The following is a 19,763-nucleotide window of genomic DNA, read 5'->3' on the forward strand; positions in this document are numbered from 1 at the left end:
CCGGATTAATTACACGACTGGTATTTTCTATCAAGGGGTCATCGGACTCGTCCCCGTCTGAGCAAGGGTTATCGAACTCGAACTCTTCAAGTGTTTGAGGTCCGATTTCTATGACAACTGGATTCGAGTTAAGATTAAGAACCATACACATAGCGTATCCATCCTCTACTTTGACAACAGCTTCTCCTCCGAGCACTCCATCTGGAAGATCCATTCGAGGGAGGTATCCTTCGCTCTTCTTGAAATCTTGGACGGGTATTGCTATTACCATTTTCATACGAGGTGGTATCGTATAATTCGAGGAAGGTGTTGTTTGAAGGCTAAAGGAGATTATTTTTGTAGGGCGAGATAATAAAGCTAAATTTGGTTATCGTAAACAATTTCAGACTTTTCGGTTTCAAGGAAGTTGTTTCCCAGGATTCCCACTGCAGGGAATGGTAAATCCTCGCGACAGACTTGGAACTCGACTTCAATATTAAGAATTTTTAATTTGGCTACTCCTAGAGTCTCGAAGGTACTGTCGCTTAGACCTCGGAATCTTCTAGCTTTTCCAATGTCGATAATTGTTTCGAAAACCGTGGATTAAATTTTTTTGTTTTGAATTTCTGACAAATTAGTCAAACAATGCCTCTTATAGGACAATAACTTTGTGGCTATGAGGTCTATCGATTAATTATAGGTCTGAAAATTTCCTGCATAGTCCACTTTATTGTGACATTAAATGTTTTTTTATAATCTCCGGTCGACACCGAGGATTGAATTATATAAATTTGAATTCGTGCCAAATCATTCGAAAAATACCTTTTATGGGCCTGTTACTTGGTGTAGATGGGGTCAATGGATCGATTATGGGTTTGAAAAACTTCCGTGGAGTATCCGCTACAATTTTTATTAGTAAACTATCTTAACCTCGGTGGTCACTGAGGATTGAATATATCGAAGTCAAATTTGTAACAAATAATCCAAAAAGCACCTTTTATGGGGCTGTAACTAGGTGTCCATGGGGTTAAGCGATCAAATATATGTCTGGAAATCTCCTGTAGAGTATTTTCTGATATTATTAAAAATTTTTTTTTTTAACTCTGGTGGAGACCGAAAGCTGAATTTTTTAAATTTAAATTTATGACAAAAAAGTCAAAAATCGCTTTTTATCGTGCTGTTACTTAATTTTTATGAGTTTAATTAATCGATTATCGGTTTTTGACATTAAGTTTTTTTTATATAATCTCTAGTAGACACTGAGGTTGGAATTTTTAAATTCATATTCGATCCAAATAATTTGAAAACCAGCCTTTATGGAACTCTTACTCTGTGTCCATGGGCTTGATCGATCGATTATGTGTTTGGAACTCATCTTTAGATTCGACTTTAGAGTGCCCATCTTTTTTCCTCCATAGTCTTTAATAGACACCGAGGATTGAATTTTTTGAGGAAAACTTTGTCATGAAAAAGTCGAAAAACGCCTTTGAAGGGGCTGTTCCTTGGAATCTATGGGGTCAATCGATCAATCATAGATCTGAGAATCTCTTGTCGAGTATTATCTACAATAATTGGAAGTTTTCTACCATAATCTTAGGTAAATACCGATAATTGAATTATTTGAAGTCAAATTTGGGACAAGCAAGTCAAAACACGCATTTGATGGGGCTGTTACTTCGTTTCCATGGCGTTAGTCGATCAATTATTAGTCTAAAAATTTTCTGTCGAGAATCCTATTCAATTTTCCAAAGTATTATTTCCTAATATCCAGTGGACAACAATAATTAAATTTTTTAAATTATAAATTGTGACAAATAAGTCAAAAAAAGAATGTTAGGGGGCTTTCACTTCATGTCTATGGGGTTGATTGATCGATTATCGGTCCGATATTCTCCTGTGAAGTATTCTCTATCATTATCAGGAGTTTTCTGTTTTAATCTCCAGTAGCAAGCGTGGATTGAGACTTTCAAAGCTAAACTTGGGAAAACTAAGTCAAAAAATGCTTTTAAGCGGTCCGTTACTTGGTGTCCATGAGGTTGATCGATCCATTATGGGTTTAGAAATCTTAAGTAGAGTCAAGTCTTGAATTACGATTAATTTTTTTTATAATCTCCGGCGGACACCGAGGATTGAATTTGTTAGTTTAAAAAATGTGATAAATAAGTCAAAAAAACCACTTTAATGGGGCTGTTACTTGGAGTCCATGCTAATGATCTATCGATTATCGGTTCGAACATTTTCTGTAGAGTCAACTATATTATATCCATATGTTTTTGTTCATAATCTCCAGTAGACAGAGAGGATTGAACTTTTCAAACTTAAATTTGTGACAAATAAGTCAAAATACGCTATAAATGGGGCTGTTACTTTGTGTGCAAGGAGGTAATCGATCAATTATTGGTACGGTAATCGTCTGTAGATTCTTCTCTATCACAACCATAAATGATTTTTTCATAAACTTAGGTGGATAACGATGATTGAATTTTGTAGAGTCAAATTTGTGATAAATAAGGAAAAAACGCCATTTATACGGCTGTTACCTAGTGTCCATTGGGTTGATCGACTGATTTTGGGTTAAGTAATCTTCTATAAAGTCTTCGTTATTATAACCATGAGTTTTTGTCATTTTTTCCGGTTTACACAGACAATTAGATTATCAAAATTCAAATTTGTGACGAAAAAGTCAAAAAACGTTTTTTATGGGGCTGTAACTTGGTGTTCATGGCGTTAATCATTTGATTATGGGTCTGATAATTTTCTGTAGTATTTTTTTATGATAACCATCAATTTTTTGGTCATAATATCTGGTGGACACGAGGATTGAAATTTTTGAAGTCGAATATGTGAAATATAAGTCATAAAACGCTTCTTTAAGAGCTGTTACTCAGTGATAATGGAGTTGATCGAACAATTATTGGTTTGGAAATCGTCTGTGAAGGATTCTCTACGATTGTCGAAAGTTTTTTCCCTTAATCTCCGGTAAACAACAAGGATTGAATTTTTTTAATTCAGATTTGTGACAACTAAGTCGAGATATGCCTATTACGGGGCTGTTACTTGGTGTAAATATGGTCGACGTTCAATTATGGGTTTTGGAATTTCCTGTAGAGTCTACTTTATGATAACCATGAACTTTTTGTTATAATTTTAGGTGGACATAGAGTGTTAAATTATTTCAAGTCAAATATGTGAAAAATTAGCCAAAAAGTCCATTTTATGCGGCTGTTACTGAATATGCATGGGATCAATCGATCGATTATGGGTCTGATAATTTTCTGTAGAATCTTTTCTATAATAACCATCAATTTTTGAGTCATAATATCCAGTGGACACGAGGATTAGACTTTTTGAAGTCAAATATGTGAAAAATCAGTCAAAAAACGCTTTTTATGGAGCTGTAACTCAGTGATTATAGTAACTCTATAGTTGATTCAAATTTAAATTTAAGACAATCAAGTCAAAAAACGCTTTATATAGGGCTGTTACTTAGTTTCCATGTAGTTGATCGATCGATTATAAGTATGGAAGTTTTCTTTAGAGCCTACTCTATTATTGTTATGAGTTTTATTTTCACAATCTCCGGTGGAGACGATAAATTGAAATATTTTAATTGCAATTAAAGTCAAATAAGTCGAAAAACTCGTCTAATGGGGCTGTTACTTGGTGTCCCTAGGGATGATCTATCGATTATGAGTTTGGAAATATTTCATAGAGTCAATTGTATAATAACAATGAAAGTTTTTCTCAGTATCTCGTGTAGACACCAAGTATTGAATTTTCGAAGGTCAAATTCGTGTCAAATCATTTAAAAAACGCCGTCTACGGGGCTGTTACTTATTGTCCATGGGATTGAACGATTAATAATGGTTCTGGAAATGATTTGGAAAGTATCCTCGACTATTTCCGGATGTTTTCTTCTTTAATCTTCGGTGGACAACGAAGATTGAATTTTTCAAACTAAAATGAGTTACAATGAAGTCAAAGAACTCGGTTTATGAGGCTGTTACTTCGTGTCCGAAGGTTTTATCAATCAATTATAGGTCTGGAAAACTTTTCTGGAGTCTACTCATCATTATTATTTCTTTTTCATAATCTCCAGTGAACACCGAGAATTCAAATTTTTAAATTCAAATTGAAGTTAAATAAGTCACAAATCGCATTTATTGGGGTTGTTATTAGGTGTCCATAGCGTTATTCGATCGATTGTTGGTCTTGAAATCTTCTGTAGAGTCTAATTTATCATGGAAATAAATTTTTTTTCTATTATCTCCGGTAGACACCGATAATTGAATTTTTTAAATTTAAATAACCCAAAAAACGAATTTCATGGGGCTGATACTAAGTATCCAAGGGGTTGATCGATTGATTATGAGTCTGCAAATCTTTTGTAAAGTATCCTTTACATCTTTCAGAAGTTTTCTTCCTTAATCTCCAGTGGAAAACGAGGATCAAATTTTATAAATTCTGATTTACGACATATAAGTCATAAAAGAGCAATTTCCGTGGCTCTTACTTGGTTTCCATAAGGTTGATCGATCGATTAAAGGTTTGGAAATCTTTTGTAGATTCAACTTTATTACCATGAAGTTTTTTTCATAATTTGCGGTAGCCACACCTACGATTGAATTTCTTAAATTCAAATTTGCATTAAATAAGTCAAATAACGCAATTTATGGAGCTGCTACTTAGTGTTCATAGGGTTGATCGATTGATTATTGATCGGGAAATTTTCTGTAAAGTCGACTTTATAATGACCATAAGTTGTTGATCATAATATCCGATAAACACCGGGAATTTAAGTTTATTAATATAAATTTGAGACAAATAAGTTCATACATGCCGTTTTTGGGGCTGTTACTAGTTGTCCATGGACTTGATCGATGAATTTTGGTTTCAGAAATCTTTTGTAGAGTATCGTCTACAATAGTCATAAGTTTCCCTTCTCAATTTCGGTTGGACACCAAGGATTGAATTTATAAAATTTTAATTTGTGACAAATATGTGAACAATCACCGTTTATGGAGCACTTTCTTGTTGTCCATGGGGTTAATTAATCAATTATTGGTCCCAAAATCTATTATAGATCATAAACGACAATTTTCTGAAGTTTGTATTCTTAATCTCGGGTGGATACTAAGGATTAAAATTTCTCAATTTAAATTTGTGACAAATCATTCAAAAAACGCTGTTTATGGGACTGTTACTAGGTAATCAAGGGGTTGATCGATGGATTTCGGATCTTAAACTTTTCTGTAGATAATTTTCTACAATTTTCAGTAGTTTTCTTTCCTTATCTCCGTTAGACACCAAGAATTGAATTTTTTAAATTCTAATTTTTGACAAATAAGTAAAAAAATCCCTATTAAGAAGATTTTCCTCGGTGTCCATGGGGTTGATTGATTAATCATGGGTCTGATATTTTTCTGCAGAGTATTTTCTACTATTATCAGAAGTTTTCTGACTTAACCACTGGTGGAACACAAGGATTGAATTTTTTAAAGACAACTTCGTGACAAATAAGTCATAAAACTTTTCATATGGGGCTGTAACTTGGTGTCCATAGGGTAATTCGATCAATTATGGGTGTGAATATTTTCTGTAGATTTTTTTCTACAATAATCATGCTTTTTACAGGGCTGTTTCTTGGTTCTTATGTGTCTAATCGATCGATTATGGGTTTGGAAATCTTTTGTTGATACTACTCTATTATAACAATGAGTTTTTTTTTTCATAATATCCGGTAGACAATGTTGAGTAAACTATTTACAGTCAACCTTGGGACAAGAAAGTCAAAAAACGCTTTTTATTGGGCTGCTACTTCGTGTCCATGGCGTTGGTCGATCAAGTATTGGACTGAAAATTCTCTGTGGAATATTCTCTTCAATTTTCGAAAGTATTCTTTTTTAATTTCCGGTGGACAACAATAATTTAATTTTTTAAATTCTAAATTGTGACAAATAAGTCAATAAAAGCATATTTGTGGGCTATCCCTATGGCCATGGGGTTGATTAATCAATTATGGGTCTGAAATTGTTCTGTTGAGTATTTTCTATCATTATCAGAAGTTTTCTGACTTATCTCCGGTAGACAGCGAGGATTGAGATTTTTAAACCCAAACTTGGGACAACTAAGTCAAAAAACGCCTTTTATCGGGCCGTTACTTGGTGTCCATCAGGTTGATCGATCGATTATGAGTTTGGAAATCTTTTGTAGAGTCAAGTCTTAGATACCAATAAATTTTTTTCTATAATCTCCGGTGGACACCTAGGATTGAATTTCTTAACTTTAAATTTGTGCTAAATAATTAAAAAAACCTCTTTAATGGGGCTGTTACTTGGTGTCCATGCTAATGATCTATGGATTATCGGTTCGAAAATCTCCTGTAGATAAAATCACAACTATATAATCTCAACTATATAATAACCATATGTTTTTATTCATAATCTCCTGTAGACAACGAGGATTGAATTTTTTAAAGTCAAATTTGTGACAAATAAATCAAAAAACGGTTTTTATGGGACTGTTACTAGGTGACCAAGGGGTTGATCGATGGATTATGGGTCTTCAAATCTTCTGTAGATTATTTTCTACAATTTTCAGCAATTTTCTTTTCTTATCTCCGTTAGACATCGAGAATTAAATTTTTTAAATTCACATTTGTGACAAATAAGTAAAAAAATTCCTATTACGGGGATTTTACTTGGTGTCCATGGGATCGATTGATTAATTATGGGTCTAATATTCTTCTGCGATGTATTTTTGTCTAATATAAAAAATTTCATGACTTAACCACTTGTGGTCAACTAGGATTGAATTTTGCAAAGACAACTTCGTGACAAATATGTCAAAAAACTTCTTTTATGGGGCTGGTACTTGGTTTCCATGAGGTTATTCGATTAATGAAGGGTGTAAATATCTTCTGTCGATTCTTTTCTACAATAAGCAATAATGTTTTTTTCATATTCTCAGGTAAACACCGATGATTGACTTTTTGAATGTCAAATTTGTGGCAAATAAGTCAGAATACGCCTATTACGGGGCTGTTACTTGGTATCCATCGTGTTAATCGATCAATTATGGGTCTGAAAATCGTTTGTAGAGTATTTCCGCGAATTTTCAAAAGTTCTCTTTTTTAATCTTCGGTGAAAACCGCGGATTAAATTTTTTTATTTCGAATTTTTGACAAATTAGTCAAAAAATGCCTTTTGTGGGACGACAACTATGTAGCTATGAGGTTTATCGATCAATTATAAATCTGGAAATCTTCTGTAGAGTCTTTTTTATTGTGACATTGAATGTTTTTTTATAATCTCCGGTCCACGACGAGTATTGAATTTTCTAAATTTGAATTCGTGACAAATAATTCGGTAACGCCTTATATCGCCCTGTTCCTTGGTGTAAATAGAGTCAATAGATCGATTATAGGTTTGAAAATCGTCCGTAGAGTATCCGCTATAATTTTTAGAAGTTAACTTTCTTAATTTCAGTGGTCACTGAGGATTGAATTTATAGGACAAATTTGTAACAAATAAGTCAAAAAGCACCTTTTATTTGGCTGATACTTGGTGTCGATGGGGTTAAGCGATCAATCATATGTCTGGAAATATCCTGTAGAGTATATCCTAATATGATTAGTACTTTATTTTTTAAACTTTGGTGGAGTACAAGGACTGATTTTTTTGAATTTAAATTTATGACAAAAAAGTCAAAAAACGCTTTTTATCGGGCTGTGACTTGATATCGATGAGGTAGATTAATCGATTATGAGTTTGAGACATTAAGTTTTTTTTCATCATCTTCGGTAGAAACCAAGGTTGGAATTTTTTGAATTCAAATTCGTTCCAAATGATTCGAAAACCGCCTTTTATGGAACTCTTACTTTGTGTCCATGGGCTCGATCGATCGATAATGTGTTTGGGGCTTTTCTTTAGAGTTGACTTTATTATTGAAATCAGTTTTTTTCCATAATCTCCAATAGACACCGAGGATTGACTTTTTAAAAGATAAATTCGTCATGAATAAGTCAAAAAACGCCTTTTAAGTGGCTGTTCCTTGGAGTCTATGGGGTTGATCAATCAATGGATCTGAGAATCTTTTGTCGAGTATTATCTACAATAATTAGAAGTTTTCTTCCATAACCTCAGGTAAATACCAATAATTAAATTTTTTAAAGTCAAATTTGTGACAATTAAGCTAAAAAACGCTGTTTATGAAGCTGTTACTCGGTGTCTATAAGATAAATCCATTGATTATGTGGTTGAAAATATAACTTAACTTGAAAATATTCTGTACATTCTACTCTATGATTACCATGAGTTTTTTTCTATAATTTCGTGTAGACACCAGGGAATAAAATTTTTGAATTGAAATTTGAGACAAACAAGTGAAACAACTCCTATCATGTGGCTGTTATAAGGTGTCAATAAGATTCATCGATCAATTTTGAGTCTTAAAATTTTCACTTAATTATTCTCTAGAAATTATATAGGTTTTCTTCCTTAATCTCCGTAGTAAAACGAAGATTAAATCTTTTATATTTAAATTTGTGACAAATAAGTCAAATAATTCCTTTGATGGGGCAGTTACTTCGTGTCAATGGGGATGATCGATCGATTAGAGGTTTGGAAATCTACTGTAGGGTATTTCCATAAAAAGTCAGAAGTTTCCTTTCTTAATCTCCGGTGGACACCAACGATTGAATTTTTTCAATTTAAATTGTTAAAAAATCATAAAAACATCGCCTCTTAAGAGGCTGTTAAATGGTGTCCATCGGATTGATCGATTAATTATGGGTCGCAGAAACTTATGTAGAGTATCCTCTACGAATTTATAAAGTTTTCTCCTTTAATCTCCAGTAGACACCGAGGATTAAATTTTTCAAAGTCAAATTTGTCACAAATAAGTGAAAAAATGCTTTTTATAGGGCTGTTCCTTGGTTCTTATGGTGTAAAACGATCGATTATGGGTTTGAAAATCTTTTGTTGAGTCTACTTCATTATAACCATAAGTTTTTTTTTCATAATATCCGGTAGACAATGTGGATTAAACTATTTAAGTCAAATTTGGGACAAGCAAGTCAAAAAACGCTTTTTCTGGGGCTGTTACTTTGTATCTATGGCGTTTGTAGATAAATTATTAGTCTAAAAACTTTTTTAGAGTATTTTCTCCAATTATCAAAACCATTCCTTCTTAATTTCCGGTGGACAACAATAATTGAATATTTTAAATTCCAATTTGTCGTAAATAAATCAATAAAAGCACATTAGGGGGCTCTTACTTCATGTCCATAGGGTTGATTGATCAATTATTGGTCCGATATTCTTCTGTAGAGTATTTTCTACGATTATCAGGAGTTTTCTGTCTTAATCTCTGGTAGACAGCGAGGATTGAATTTTTTAGAGCCAAACTTGTGACAACTAAGTCAAAAAACGCCTTTGATTGGGCCGTTACTTGGTGTCCATGATGTAGATCGATCGATTATGGGATTGAAAATCTTATTTAAATTCAACTCTTGAATCACAATAAATTTTTTTTTTTAAAATCTCCGGTGGACACAGAGGATTGAATTTTTCAACTTAAATTTGTCATAAATTATTCAAAACACCCTTTCAATTGGGCTTTTACTTAGTGTCCATGCTAATGATCTATCGATTATCGGTTTCAAAGTCTTCTGTTGATTCAACTATGTTATATATTTTTATTCATAATCTCCAGTAGACATCGAGGATTAAACTTTTCAAAGTTAAATTTGTGACAAATAAGTCAAAAAACGCTTTTTACGGGACTGTTACTAGGTGACCAAGGTGTTGAATGATGGATTATGGGTCTTAAAATCTTCTGGAGATTATTTTCTTCAACTTTTAATAGTTTCCTTTTCTTATCTCATTTAGACACTGAGAATTGAATTTGTTAAATTCACATTTTTGACAAATAAGGAAAAATATGCCTATTAAGGAGATTTTACTTGGTGTCGATGGGGTTGATTGATAAATTATGGGTCTAATATTTCTCTGCGAAGTATTTTCTACTATTATCAGAAGATTTGTGACTTAACCACTGGTGGACAGCAAGGATTGGATTTTTTAAAGTCAACTTCGTGAAAAATAAGTCCAAAAACTTCTTTTGTAAAGCTGTTACTTGTTTTACATGAGGTTATTCATTCAATTATGGGTGTAGATATCTTCCATAGATTCTTTTCTACAATAACCATTAACGTTTTTTCTATAAACTCAGGTGAACACGGATGATTGACTTTTTTAAAGTCAAATTCGTGTCAAATAAGTCAGAATACGCCTATTACGGGGCTGTTACTTGGTATCCATTGGGTTAATCGATCAATAATGGGTATGAAAATCGTCTGTAGAGTATTTTCTAGAATTTTCAGAAGTTTTCTTTCTTAATCTTCGGTGAAAACGGTGGATTGAATTTTTTTGTTTCGAATTTTTGACAAATAAGTCAAACAATACCGTTTATGAGACGACAACTTTGTGGCTATGAGGTTTATCGATCAATTTTAGGTCTGAAAATCTTCTGTAAAGTCTACTTTATTGTGACCTTGAATGTTTTTTTATAATCTCCGGTCGACACAGAGGATTGAATTTTTTAAATTTGAATTCGTGACAAATAATTTGAAAAACCCTTATTCTGAGCCTGTTATTTGGTGTAGATGATGTCAATGGATCGATTATTGGTTATAAAATCTTTCGTAGAGTATTCGCTACAATTTTTAGAAGTTAACTTTTATAATCTCGGTGGTCACTGAGGCTTGAATTTATTGAAGTCAAATTTGTAACAAATAAGTCAAAAAGCGCCTTTTATGGGGCTGTTACTTGGTGTCCATGGGGTTAAGTGATCAATTTTATGTCTGGGAATCTTCTGTATTGTAGTTTCTAATATCATTAGAATTTTTTTTTTTTTTAATCCTGGTCGACACCGAGGATTGAATTTTTTGAATTCAAATTTATGACAAAAAAGTCAAAAAACCCTTTTTATTGGGCTATTACTTGATATCCATGAGGTTGATCAATCGATTATGGGTTCGTGGCATTAAGTTTTTTTTCATGATCTCCGGTAGACACCAAAGTTGGAATTTTTTAAATTCAAATTCGTTTCAAATCATTCGAAAACCGCCTTTTATGGAACTTTTACTTGGTCTTCATTGGCTCGATCGATCGATAATGTGTTTGGAACTCTTCTTCAGAGTCGATTTCATTATTGACATCAGTTTTTTTTCTATTATCTTCAATAGACACCGAGGATTTAATTTTTAAAAGATAAATTTGTCATGAATAATTCGAAAAACGCCCTTTGAAGGGCTGTTCCTTGAAGTCTAGGACGTTAATCGATCAATCATGGGTCTGAGAATTTTTTGTCGGGTATTATCGGCATAATCTCAGGTAAGTACAGATAATTGAAATTTTTAAAGTCAAATTTGTGACAAATAAGCCAAAAAACGCTGTTAATGGGGCTGTTACTCGGTGTCTATTAGATGAATCTATTGATTACGGGCTTGAAAATCTTCTGTACAGTCTACTCTATGATAACCATGAGTTTTTTTTCTATAATCTCGGGTGGACACCGGGAATTGGAATTTTTGAATTGAAATTTAAGACAAACAAGTTAAACAACTCTTTTTATGTGGCGGTTACTAGGTTTCAATAAGATACATCGATCAATTTTGAGTCTTAAAATTTTCTTTGAAGTATTCTTTAAGAATTTTATAAGTTTTCTTTTATAATCTCCGTAGTACATCAAAGATCGAATGTTTTATATTTAAATTTGTAACAAATAAGTTGAATAATTCCTATGAAGGGGCAGTTACTTGGTGTCCATGGCGGTGATCGATCGATTATGGGTTTGGAAATATACTGTAGAGTATTTCTTCAAAAGTCAGAAGTTTTCTTTCTTAATCTCTGGTGGACACCAACGATCGAATTTTTTAAATTTAAATTGGTAAACAATAAGTCAAAAACGCCGCTCATGAGGCTGTTAAATGGTGTCCTTGGGGTTGATCGATTAATAATGAATCGCAAAATCTTATGTAGAGTATCTTCTATGAATTTTCAAAGTTTTCTTCCTTAATCTCTGGTGAACACCGACGATTGAATTTATCAATATCAAATTTATCCAAATAAGTGAAAAAATGCTTTTTATCGGGGTGTTTTTCTGTTCTCATGGGGTTAATCGATCGATTATGAATTTGAAAATCTTTCGTTGAGTCTACTTTATTATAACCATGATTTTTTTTTTCATCATATACGATAGACAATGTGGATTAAACTATTCGAATTTGGGACAAGCAAGTCGAAAAACAGTTTTTATGGGGCTGTTACTTTGTGTACATGGCGTTGGTCGATCAATTTTTGGTCTGAAAATTTTCTGTAGAATATCCTCTTTAATTTTTAAAAGCATTCTTACTTAATTTCCGGTGGACAACAATAATTGAATTTAAAAAATTCCAATTTGTGACAAATAAGTCAATAAAAGCATATAAGGAGGCTTTCACTCCATGTCTATGGGGTTTTATTGATCATTTATAGGTCCGATATTCTTCTGTAGAGTATTTTTTACCTTTATCAGGAGTTTTATGTCTTAATCTCTGGTAGACAACGAGGATTGAATTTTTTAAAGCCAAACTTGTGACAACTAAGTCAAAAAACGCCTTTGATCGGACCGTTACTTGGTGTCCATGAGGTTGATCGATCGATAGTGGGTTTGGAAATCTTTTAGAGAGTCAACTTTTAAATAAACATGAATTTTTTTTCTATAATCTCTGGTGGACACCGAAGATTGAATTTTTTAACTTTAAATTTGTGATAAATAAGTCAAAAAACCCCTTTCATGGAGTTGTTACTTGGTGTCCATGCTAATGATCTATCGATTATCGGTTCAAAATTGTTTTGTAAAGTTAATTATATTATGATCATATGTTTTTATTCATTATCTTCAGTAGACACCGAGGATTGAACTTTTTAAAGTCAAGTTTGTCACAAACATGTCAAAAAACGCTTTAAATGGGGCTGTTACTTTGTGTCCATGGAATTTATCGATCAATTATGAGTCTGAAAATTTTTTGTAGAGTATCCTCTATAGTTATCACAAGTTTTCTTTCTTAATCTCTATTGGACAACGAGGATCGAATTTTATAAAGTCAGATTTACGACAGTAATTGAAAAAAGAGCATTTTCCGTGGCTTTTACTCGGTGTCCATGAGGTTGATCGATTATGGGTTTGAAAATTTTCTGTAGAGTCAACTTTTTTACCATGAATTTTTTTTTCCATAATTTTCGGTAGACACCTATGATTGAATTTCTGAAATTCAAATTTGTGACAAATAAGTCAAAAAACGCAATGTATGGGGCTGAAACTTTGTTTTCATGGCATTAATCGATCGATTATGGGTCTAGAAATTTCTTGTAGAGTCTACTCTATAATTACCATGAATTTTTTGGTCATAATCTCCGGTGGACACTTAGGATTGAATTTTTGAAAGTCATATATGTGAAAAATAAGCCAAAAAACACTTTTTAAGGAGCTGTTACTTAGTGTTCATAGGGTTGATCGATTAATTATTGGTCTGAGGATTTTCGGTCATTATGGAGTCATTATAGGGTCGACTCTATAATGACCATAAATTTTCGATCATAATCTCCGGTGGACACCGGGAATTGCGGTTTATAAATTTAAATTTGAGACAAATAAGTAAAAAATCGCCTTTAACGATAGCCTATTTATAGTCAAATTTGGGACAAGAAATTAAAAAAACGCTTTTTATGGGGCTGTTATATCGTGTCCATGGCGTTGGTCGATCGAGTATTTGTCTGAAAATTTTCTGTTGAGTATCTTCTTCAATTTTTAAAATTATTCTTTTTCAATTTCCAGTGGACAACAATGATTGAATTTTTTAAATTTTAAATTGTGACAGAGAAGAAGTCAATAAAAGCATATTATTGAGCTATCACTTCATGTCCATGGGGTGGATTGATCAATTATGGGTTCGATATTCTTCTGTAGAGTATTTTCTACCATAACTGGAAGATTCCTATCTTAATCTCCGGTAGACAGCGAGGATTGAATTTTTTAAAGCCAAACTTGTGACAACTGAGTCAAAAAACGCCATTTATAGGGCTGTTACTTGATGTCCATAGGGTCGAACGTTCAATTATGGGTTTCGAAATTCTCTGTAGATTCTGCTCTATGACAACCATGATTTTTAACTTCCCGCTAAAAATCTCAGATTTTCAAAAATCGGGAAGTTATTGTTTTTACCCCGTTTGGCAAAAATCGAGTTTTCATTAGATCTCGACGTTTGAAGGTCACAGGAAGCTTCCCTGACTACCCCCGCGATGTTGTCACTATGTCTGTATGTATGTATGTGTGTGTGTGTGTGTGTGTGTGTGTGTGTGACTATGTGACTCGCTTATAACTTTTGAACGGTTGAACCGATTTCATCGCGGTTGGTGCCATTCGAAAGGGCTACGCTGAACTTAGATTTCCTGAGAATTTGAACCGATTCGGACCGATAGATTTTAAGAAATCTTGAAAAATCTTAAAAAATAAGAAAAAATCATTTTTGAAAGTAGTTTTTTTGGAATATCTTTTAAACGGCTTTATCGATCAACTTCAAAAACTAATCCGCCCTTAAGCTTGAAAAACCACGCCGATCGGCGTCAACCCGATCAAAATCGGTTGATTCGTTCGAGAGATAGCGTGAACGAAAGAAAACCGAAAAAAACCGAAAAAAGTGTTTTTTTCACATAACTTCGTCATTTCTTCTCGGATCACTTTTGATGACATAGCATTATTTATAGAGCTTAAAAAACCGCGTCGATTGCCGCCAAAAACGTAGAAATCGGTTAATTAGTTCAAAAGATATCGTCAATAAAAGATTTGAAAACAAGTGTTTTTTTAAAATCACTGCGACATTTTTAACTTTCCACTAACAAAATCGAAGATTTTCAAAAATTAGGAAGTTATTGTTTTCACCCTGTTTTGAAAAAATCGAGTTTTCATCAGATCTCGACGTTTGAAGGTCACAGGAAGCTTCCCTGACTATCCCCGCGAGGTTGTCACTATATCTGTATGTATGTGTGTGTGTGTGTGTGTGTGTGTGTGTGTGTGTGTGTGTGTGTGTGTGTGTGTGTGTGTGTGTGTGTGTGTAAGTATGTGAATCACTTATAACTTTTGAACGGTTGAACCGATTTCATCGCGGTTGGTGCCATTCGAAAGGGCTTTGCCAAACTTAGATTTCCTGATAATTTGAACCGATTCGGACCGATAGATTTTGAGAAATTTTTAAAAATCTCAAAAAAAAATTAGAAAAAAATCATTTTTGAAAGTGGTTTTTTTGGAATATCTTTTAAACGGCTCGATCGATCAATTTCAAAAACTAATCAGCTCTTAACGTTAAAAAACCACGCCGATCAGCGCTAATCCGGTCAAAATCGGTAGATTCGTTCGAGAGATAGCGTGAACGAAATAAAACCGAAAAAAACCGAAAAAACTGTTTTTTTCACATAACTTCGTCATTTCTTCTCGGATCGTTATTGATGATATAGAATAATTTTAGAGGTTAAAAAACCGCGTCGATTGCCGTCAAAAACGTGGAAATCGATTGATTAGTTCGAGAGATATCCTCGACGAAATATTTGGAAATAAGGATTTTTTCAACATAACTTCGACATTTTTTGGAATAACTTTCAAACAGCTCTACCGATCGATTCCAAAAACTCATCAGCTCTTAACATCATAAAACCACGTCGATTGCCACCAAGCTGGTCAAAATCGGTTGATTCGTTCGAGAGATATCGTGAACGAAAGAAAACCGAAAAAAGTGTTTTTTCAGAGTTACTCCGAAATTTCTAGTTTGACCAATTGAAACTTAGAAATTATTTATAAGGCTTAAAAAATTACGTAGAATGCCGCCATCTGCGTAAAAATCGGTTCATTCATTCAAAAGTTATTGCGGTATGAACATTCAAAAAATAGTGTTCCATGAAACTTCTATCAGACTTTTGAGCTCAAAGTGCTCAAAAGCATAGAAAAGGTATCTTTTTGAGCTCGGAGAGCTTAAAGCAACACACAGATTGTACTTTTGACCTCGAAGAGCTCAAAAAAGCGGCCAGGTATTAACGGAATTAGCGGGAAGTTGCAGGGATGGCCTTTAGGGTCAACCGTTTTCCTAATTTTTTTATCATAATGTCCTGTGGACATCGAGGGGTAAATTTTTTTAAGTCAAATATGTAAAAAAAGAGCAAAAATACGCATTGTATGCGGCTGTTACTAAGTGTGCATGGGGTTTATCGATCAATTATAGGTCGTGAAATCTACTGAAAATATTTTTATCAATATTTATAATTTCCTATTCGTAATCTTCGGTGGTCACAGAAGATTGAATTTTTTAATTTAAATTTATGACAAATAAGTCAAAAAAAGCATTTGATTGGGCTGTTACTTGGGGTATATCGATCCATTATAGGTTTTGAAATATTCTGTAGTTTCTACTCTATGATAACCATAAACTTTTACTTCATAATCTTCATTGGACACCGAGGATTAAACTTTTTATAGTTAAACTTGTGGCAAATAATTCAGAATACGCGTTCTATGAAGTTGTCACTTGCTGTCCATGGATTCGATCGATCTATTATGGATCTGGAAATCCTCTGTAGGAGTATCCATATCAATTGTCAGAAGTTTTTTTTTTTAATCTCCGGTCGACACCGAGGATTGAATGTTTAAATTTAAATTTGTGACAAACAAGTCAAAAAACGCCTTATATGAGGCTGTTACTTAGTTTCCATGTGGTTGATCGATCGATTTTAAGTTTGGAAGTCTTCTGTAGAGCCTATTTTATTATTGGTATGAGTTATTTTTTACATTCTCAGGTGGGCACGAAGAATTTCAATTTTCAAATTCAAATTAGAGTCAAATAAGTCAAAAAACGCTTCTATTCGGGCTGTTACTTGGTGTCCGTAAGATTTATCTATAAATTATTGGTCTTAAAAACTCCTCTGATGTCTACTTATTATTATTATAAGTTTCTTTCCATAATATCCAGTGATCACCGAGAATTAAAATTTTTTAAATTCAAATTTAAGTGAAATAAGTCGACAATCGCATTTTTTGGGGCTGTAATTAGGTGCCCATGGAGTTATTCAATCGGTTATGGATCTGGAAATTATCTGTAGAGTCTACTTTATCATGGCAATGAATTTTTTTTATATTTCTGGCCGATAAAATGACAGTTGATGTAAGTTCATTATAACGCTTACCTCTGATTATTGCACCATAAACATTTTCAACAATATTATCATCCGTTGATGTAAAGCACATGGCAGGAAGATTAACTTGATCATCATAATCATTGAGAGTTCCGTCACCTATATTTAATAAAAATTCGATAAATTCTCTCTCGTTTGGTAATGCTCTCATGTTTTGCGTTAACGAAAATTTCCGAAAGTATTTCCATAAGAAACTAAATTTAATCGAAAGATTGACCGTTTCACTGCGAGTAGCATGTGGTTGTACGGGAAGTAGTTGACGAAAATCTCCACCTAAGATCACTAACTTCCCACCAAACGGAATATCATTATCCATTATGTGTCTTAATGTTCGGTCAATTATTTCTAAAGCGTATCTAGGTGACATAGGAGCCTCGTCCCAAATAAATACGTCAATATTCTTTAGATATTGTCCTTGCTTAGAATTAAGTTTTATATATGAGGATGAATCAGAAAACATCGGAACAAGTAAGCCAAAAGTTTTATGTACAGTCTTCCCATTGGGTAATAGAGTTGCTGCGATACCAGTGTACGCCATTGTACAAACTTGTTTGTTGTCGTTTGTCAGTATTTGATACAACGTTTTGTAAATGAAAGTTTTTCCAGAACCACCAGGCCCGTCTATGTAAATACAATTTGGAGAGGGAGTATTAAGACCAGTGTTATTTAATGAATCTACTACAAGATCTACAATTTCTTTTTTTTGAGCATTAAGCTTATTGTAGAGTAATTGTGGATCCTCTTGTTCTTGGGATTGTAATAATTCATCATCAGGCATTATATTATCAATATCATCAATTTGTGGCATACTTGAGAACTTTAGAACGTTGTGGCCTTCACGATTAAGTATAAAATTAATATGAATATAAGCTCTTCTCTGTGCTTCTTCTGGTTCGAAATTTCTGTTGAAATCTTCAGACAATGGCCCTTTAAACTCATTCCATAACTCTTCCGGTTTGAGTGGCTGACAATGCATTAATATTCGTACAAATAAATAACGCAATTGTCGTGGCATCATCCACACCACCGCTTCAATCAAAGTTTTTCTCCATTCTTGATCATCTTCGATAAGCCCAGCTGCTAAACATGCAGACATAAAAGTATCACATAAAATTCTATTAACTGTTCTCAGATTTTCAAAACTTGTTGCACCTTTAATATGAAGCAATAACAATCGGAGGTGAAATAATTCTACTTGTGCAGGACTTATAGAATACATACGACCAATGACATTGAACTGTCTTTTACGCGGTTGCCAAGATGAAATTTTTGTGTCTTTATCTTTTTTAAAAACATAATGGTGAGGAATATCACTGTAAATATATTGATGAGCATTTGGGTCACGTTCATTTAATTTAAAATAATCAATTAGCATAGATTGTTTCTGTATGGCTTCATGAAGGTCGATATCGGTACAATCATCAGTAATAGTGATACTTTGTTGATTAGGTAAGTGTACCGGTAATCGGGTGACGGAATGACTTTTATCTTGTAGATCCTTTGATAAGGTTCGCCAAACACCTTCAACAGGACCAACATAGCGAGCGTCAACAAAATTACGAATTTCATCATGATTTTTTACGGTACTGCTATTTACATTATTTTGCGAAGTTTCATTTTGAACTCTCGTTGGCTCTGGTCTCGTATGCGGAATGTTACCATCATTTTGTGAAGTTTGATTTTGATCCCTCATTGGCTCCGGTCTAGTATTCGGTATGCTTCCATTTATTGTTATTTCCGCTTTATCATGGCCTTTGTAAACGTCTTTAAATAAATATTTAACGGCTTTTACAGAAGATACAACTTCTACATTGATATGGCAATTAAAAGTTTCTAATAAAGTCTTATTATACGGTACAACATGTCGATTATCGAATATATGATCATGTCTTTCGAATATCATTCCTTCATCCCGACGACGATAATAAGGATATCCATTTTCGTCCATGGTTGTTTCATGTCTGAAACTTTTAGGGTATTTTTTTGAGCAGATATTGTTTATTAAACACCAATCTCCACAGGGACCATGCAACATATTCCTCGTAACAATATCAAATAAAGTAGGACCATTTAAAGGATTCGGGATCTCTGCTGATATTAACCTATCAACATGTTCAGAAGTTGTTATCTTACAGCCAGCAGTTAATGTAACCAACATATGTAGATGTGGTAAACCGCGTTTTTGAAATTCAATAACCCAATTAAACGCAACTGCTTGACCAAAGAGGTGTTGTTTGACGATCATATCAATTAAAACATTTTTTTTTAATGTTAAATACACGTGCAACCAAATCAGGTCTATCTGAAGCATTTTGGCCTGGCAGTAAATTTTCCGTAATTTCACGCCATTTCGGGTTACATGTCATAGTTATAAATAAATCAGGTTTGCCAAATTTACGAACCATAGACATTGCGTCTTGATAGTGTTGTACCATGTTACGTGGTGAACCCGTAAAACTTGATGGCAAGATAATAATTTTACCTATATTGGTGCCTGTATTA

General features: G+C 33.4%; 1 protein-coding gene across 1 annotated transcript; it reads right to left on the minus strand.

Annotated features, from left to right (window-relative positions):
• Window positions 1-357: 357 nt before the first annotated feature.
• On the minus strand, window positions 358-19,506 carry LOC123274429. The gene is made up of 2 exons (XM_044742035.1): window positions 17,253-19,506; window positions 358-545 (listed from the first exon to the last, which is right to left on the minus strand). The coding sequence occupies exons 1-2, from the start codon at window positions 19,504-19,506 to the stop codon at window positions 358-360; spliced, it is 2,442 nt and encodes an 813-aa protein (XP_044597970.1).
• Between the last annotated feature and the right edge of the window lie 257 nt (window positions 19,507-19,763).

Source organism: Cotesia glomerata, unplaced genomic scaffold (genome assembly GCF_020080835.1).
Source record: "Cotesia glomerata isolate CgM1 unplaced genomic scaffold, MPM_Cglom_v2.3 scaffold_34, whole genome shotgun sequence".
Classification (NCBI taxonomy): domain Eukaryota; kingdom Metazoa; phylum Arthropoda; class Insecta; order Hymenoptera; family Braconidae; genus Cotesia; species Cotesia glomerata.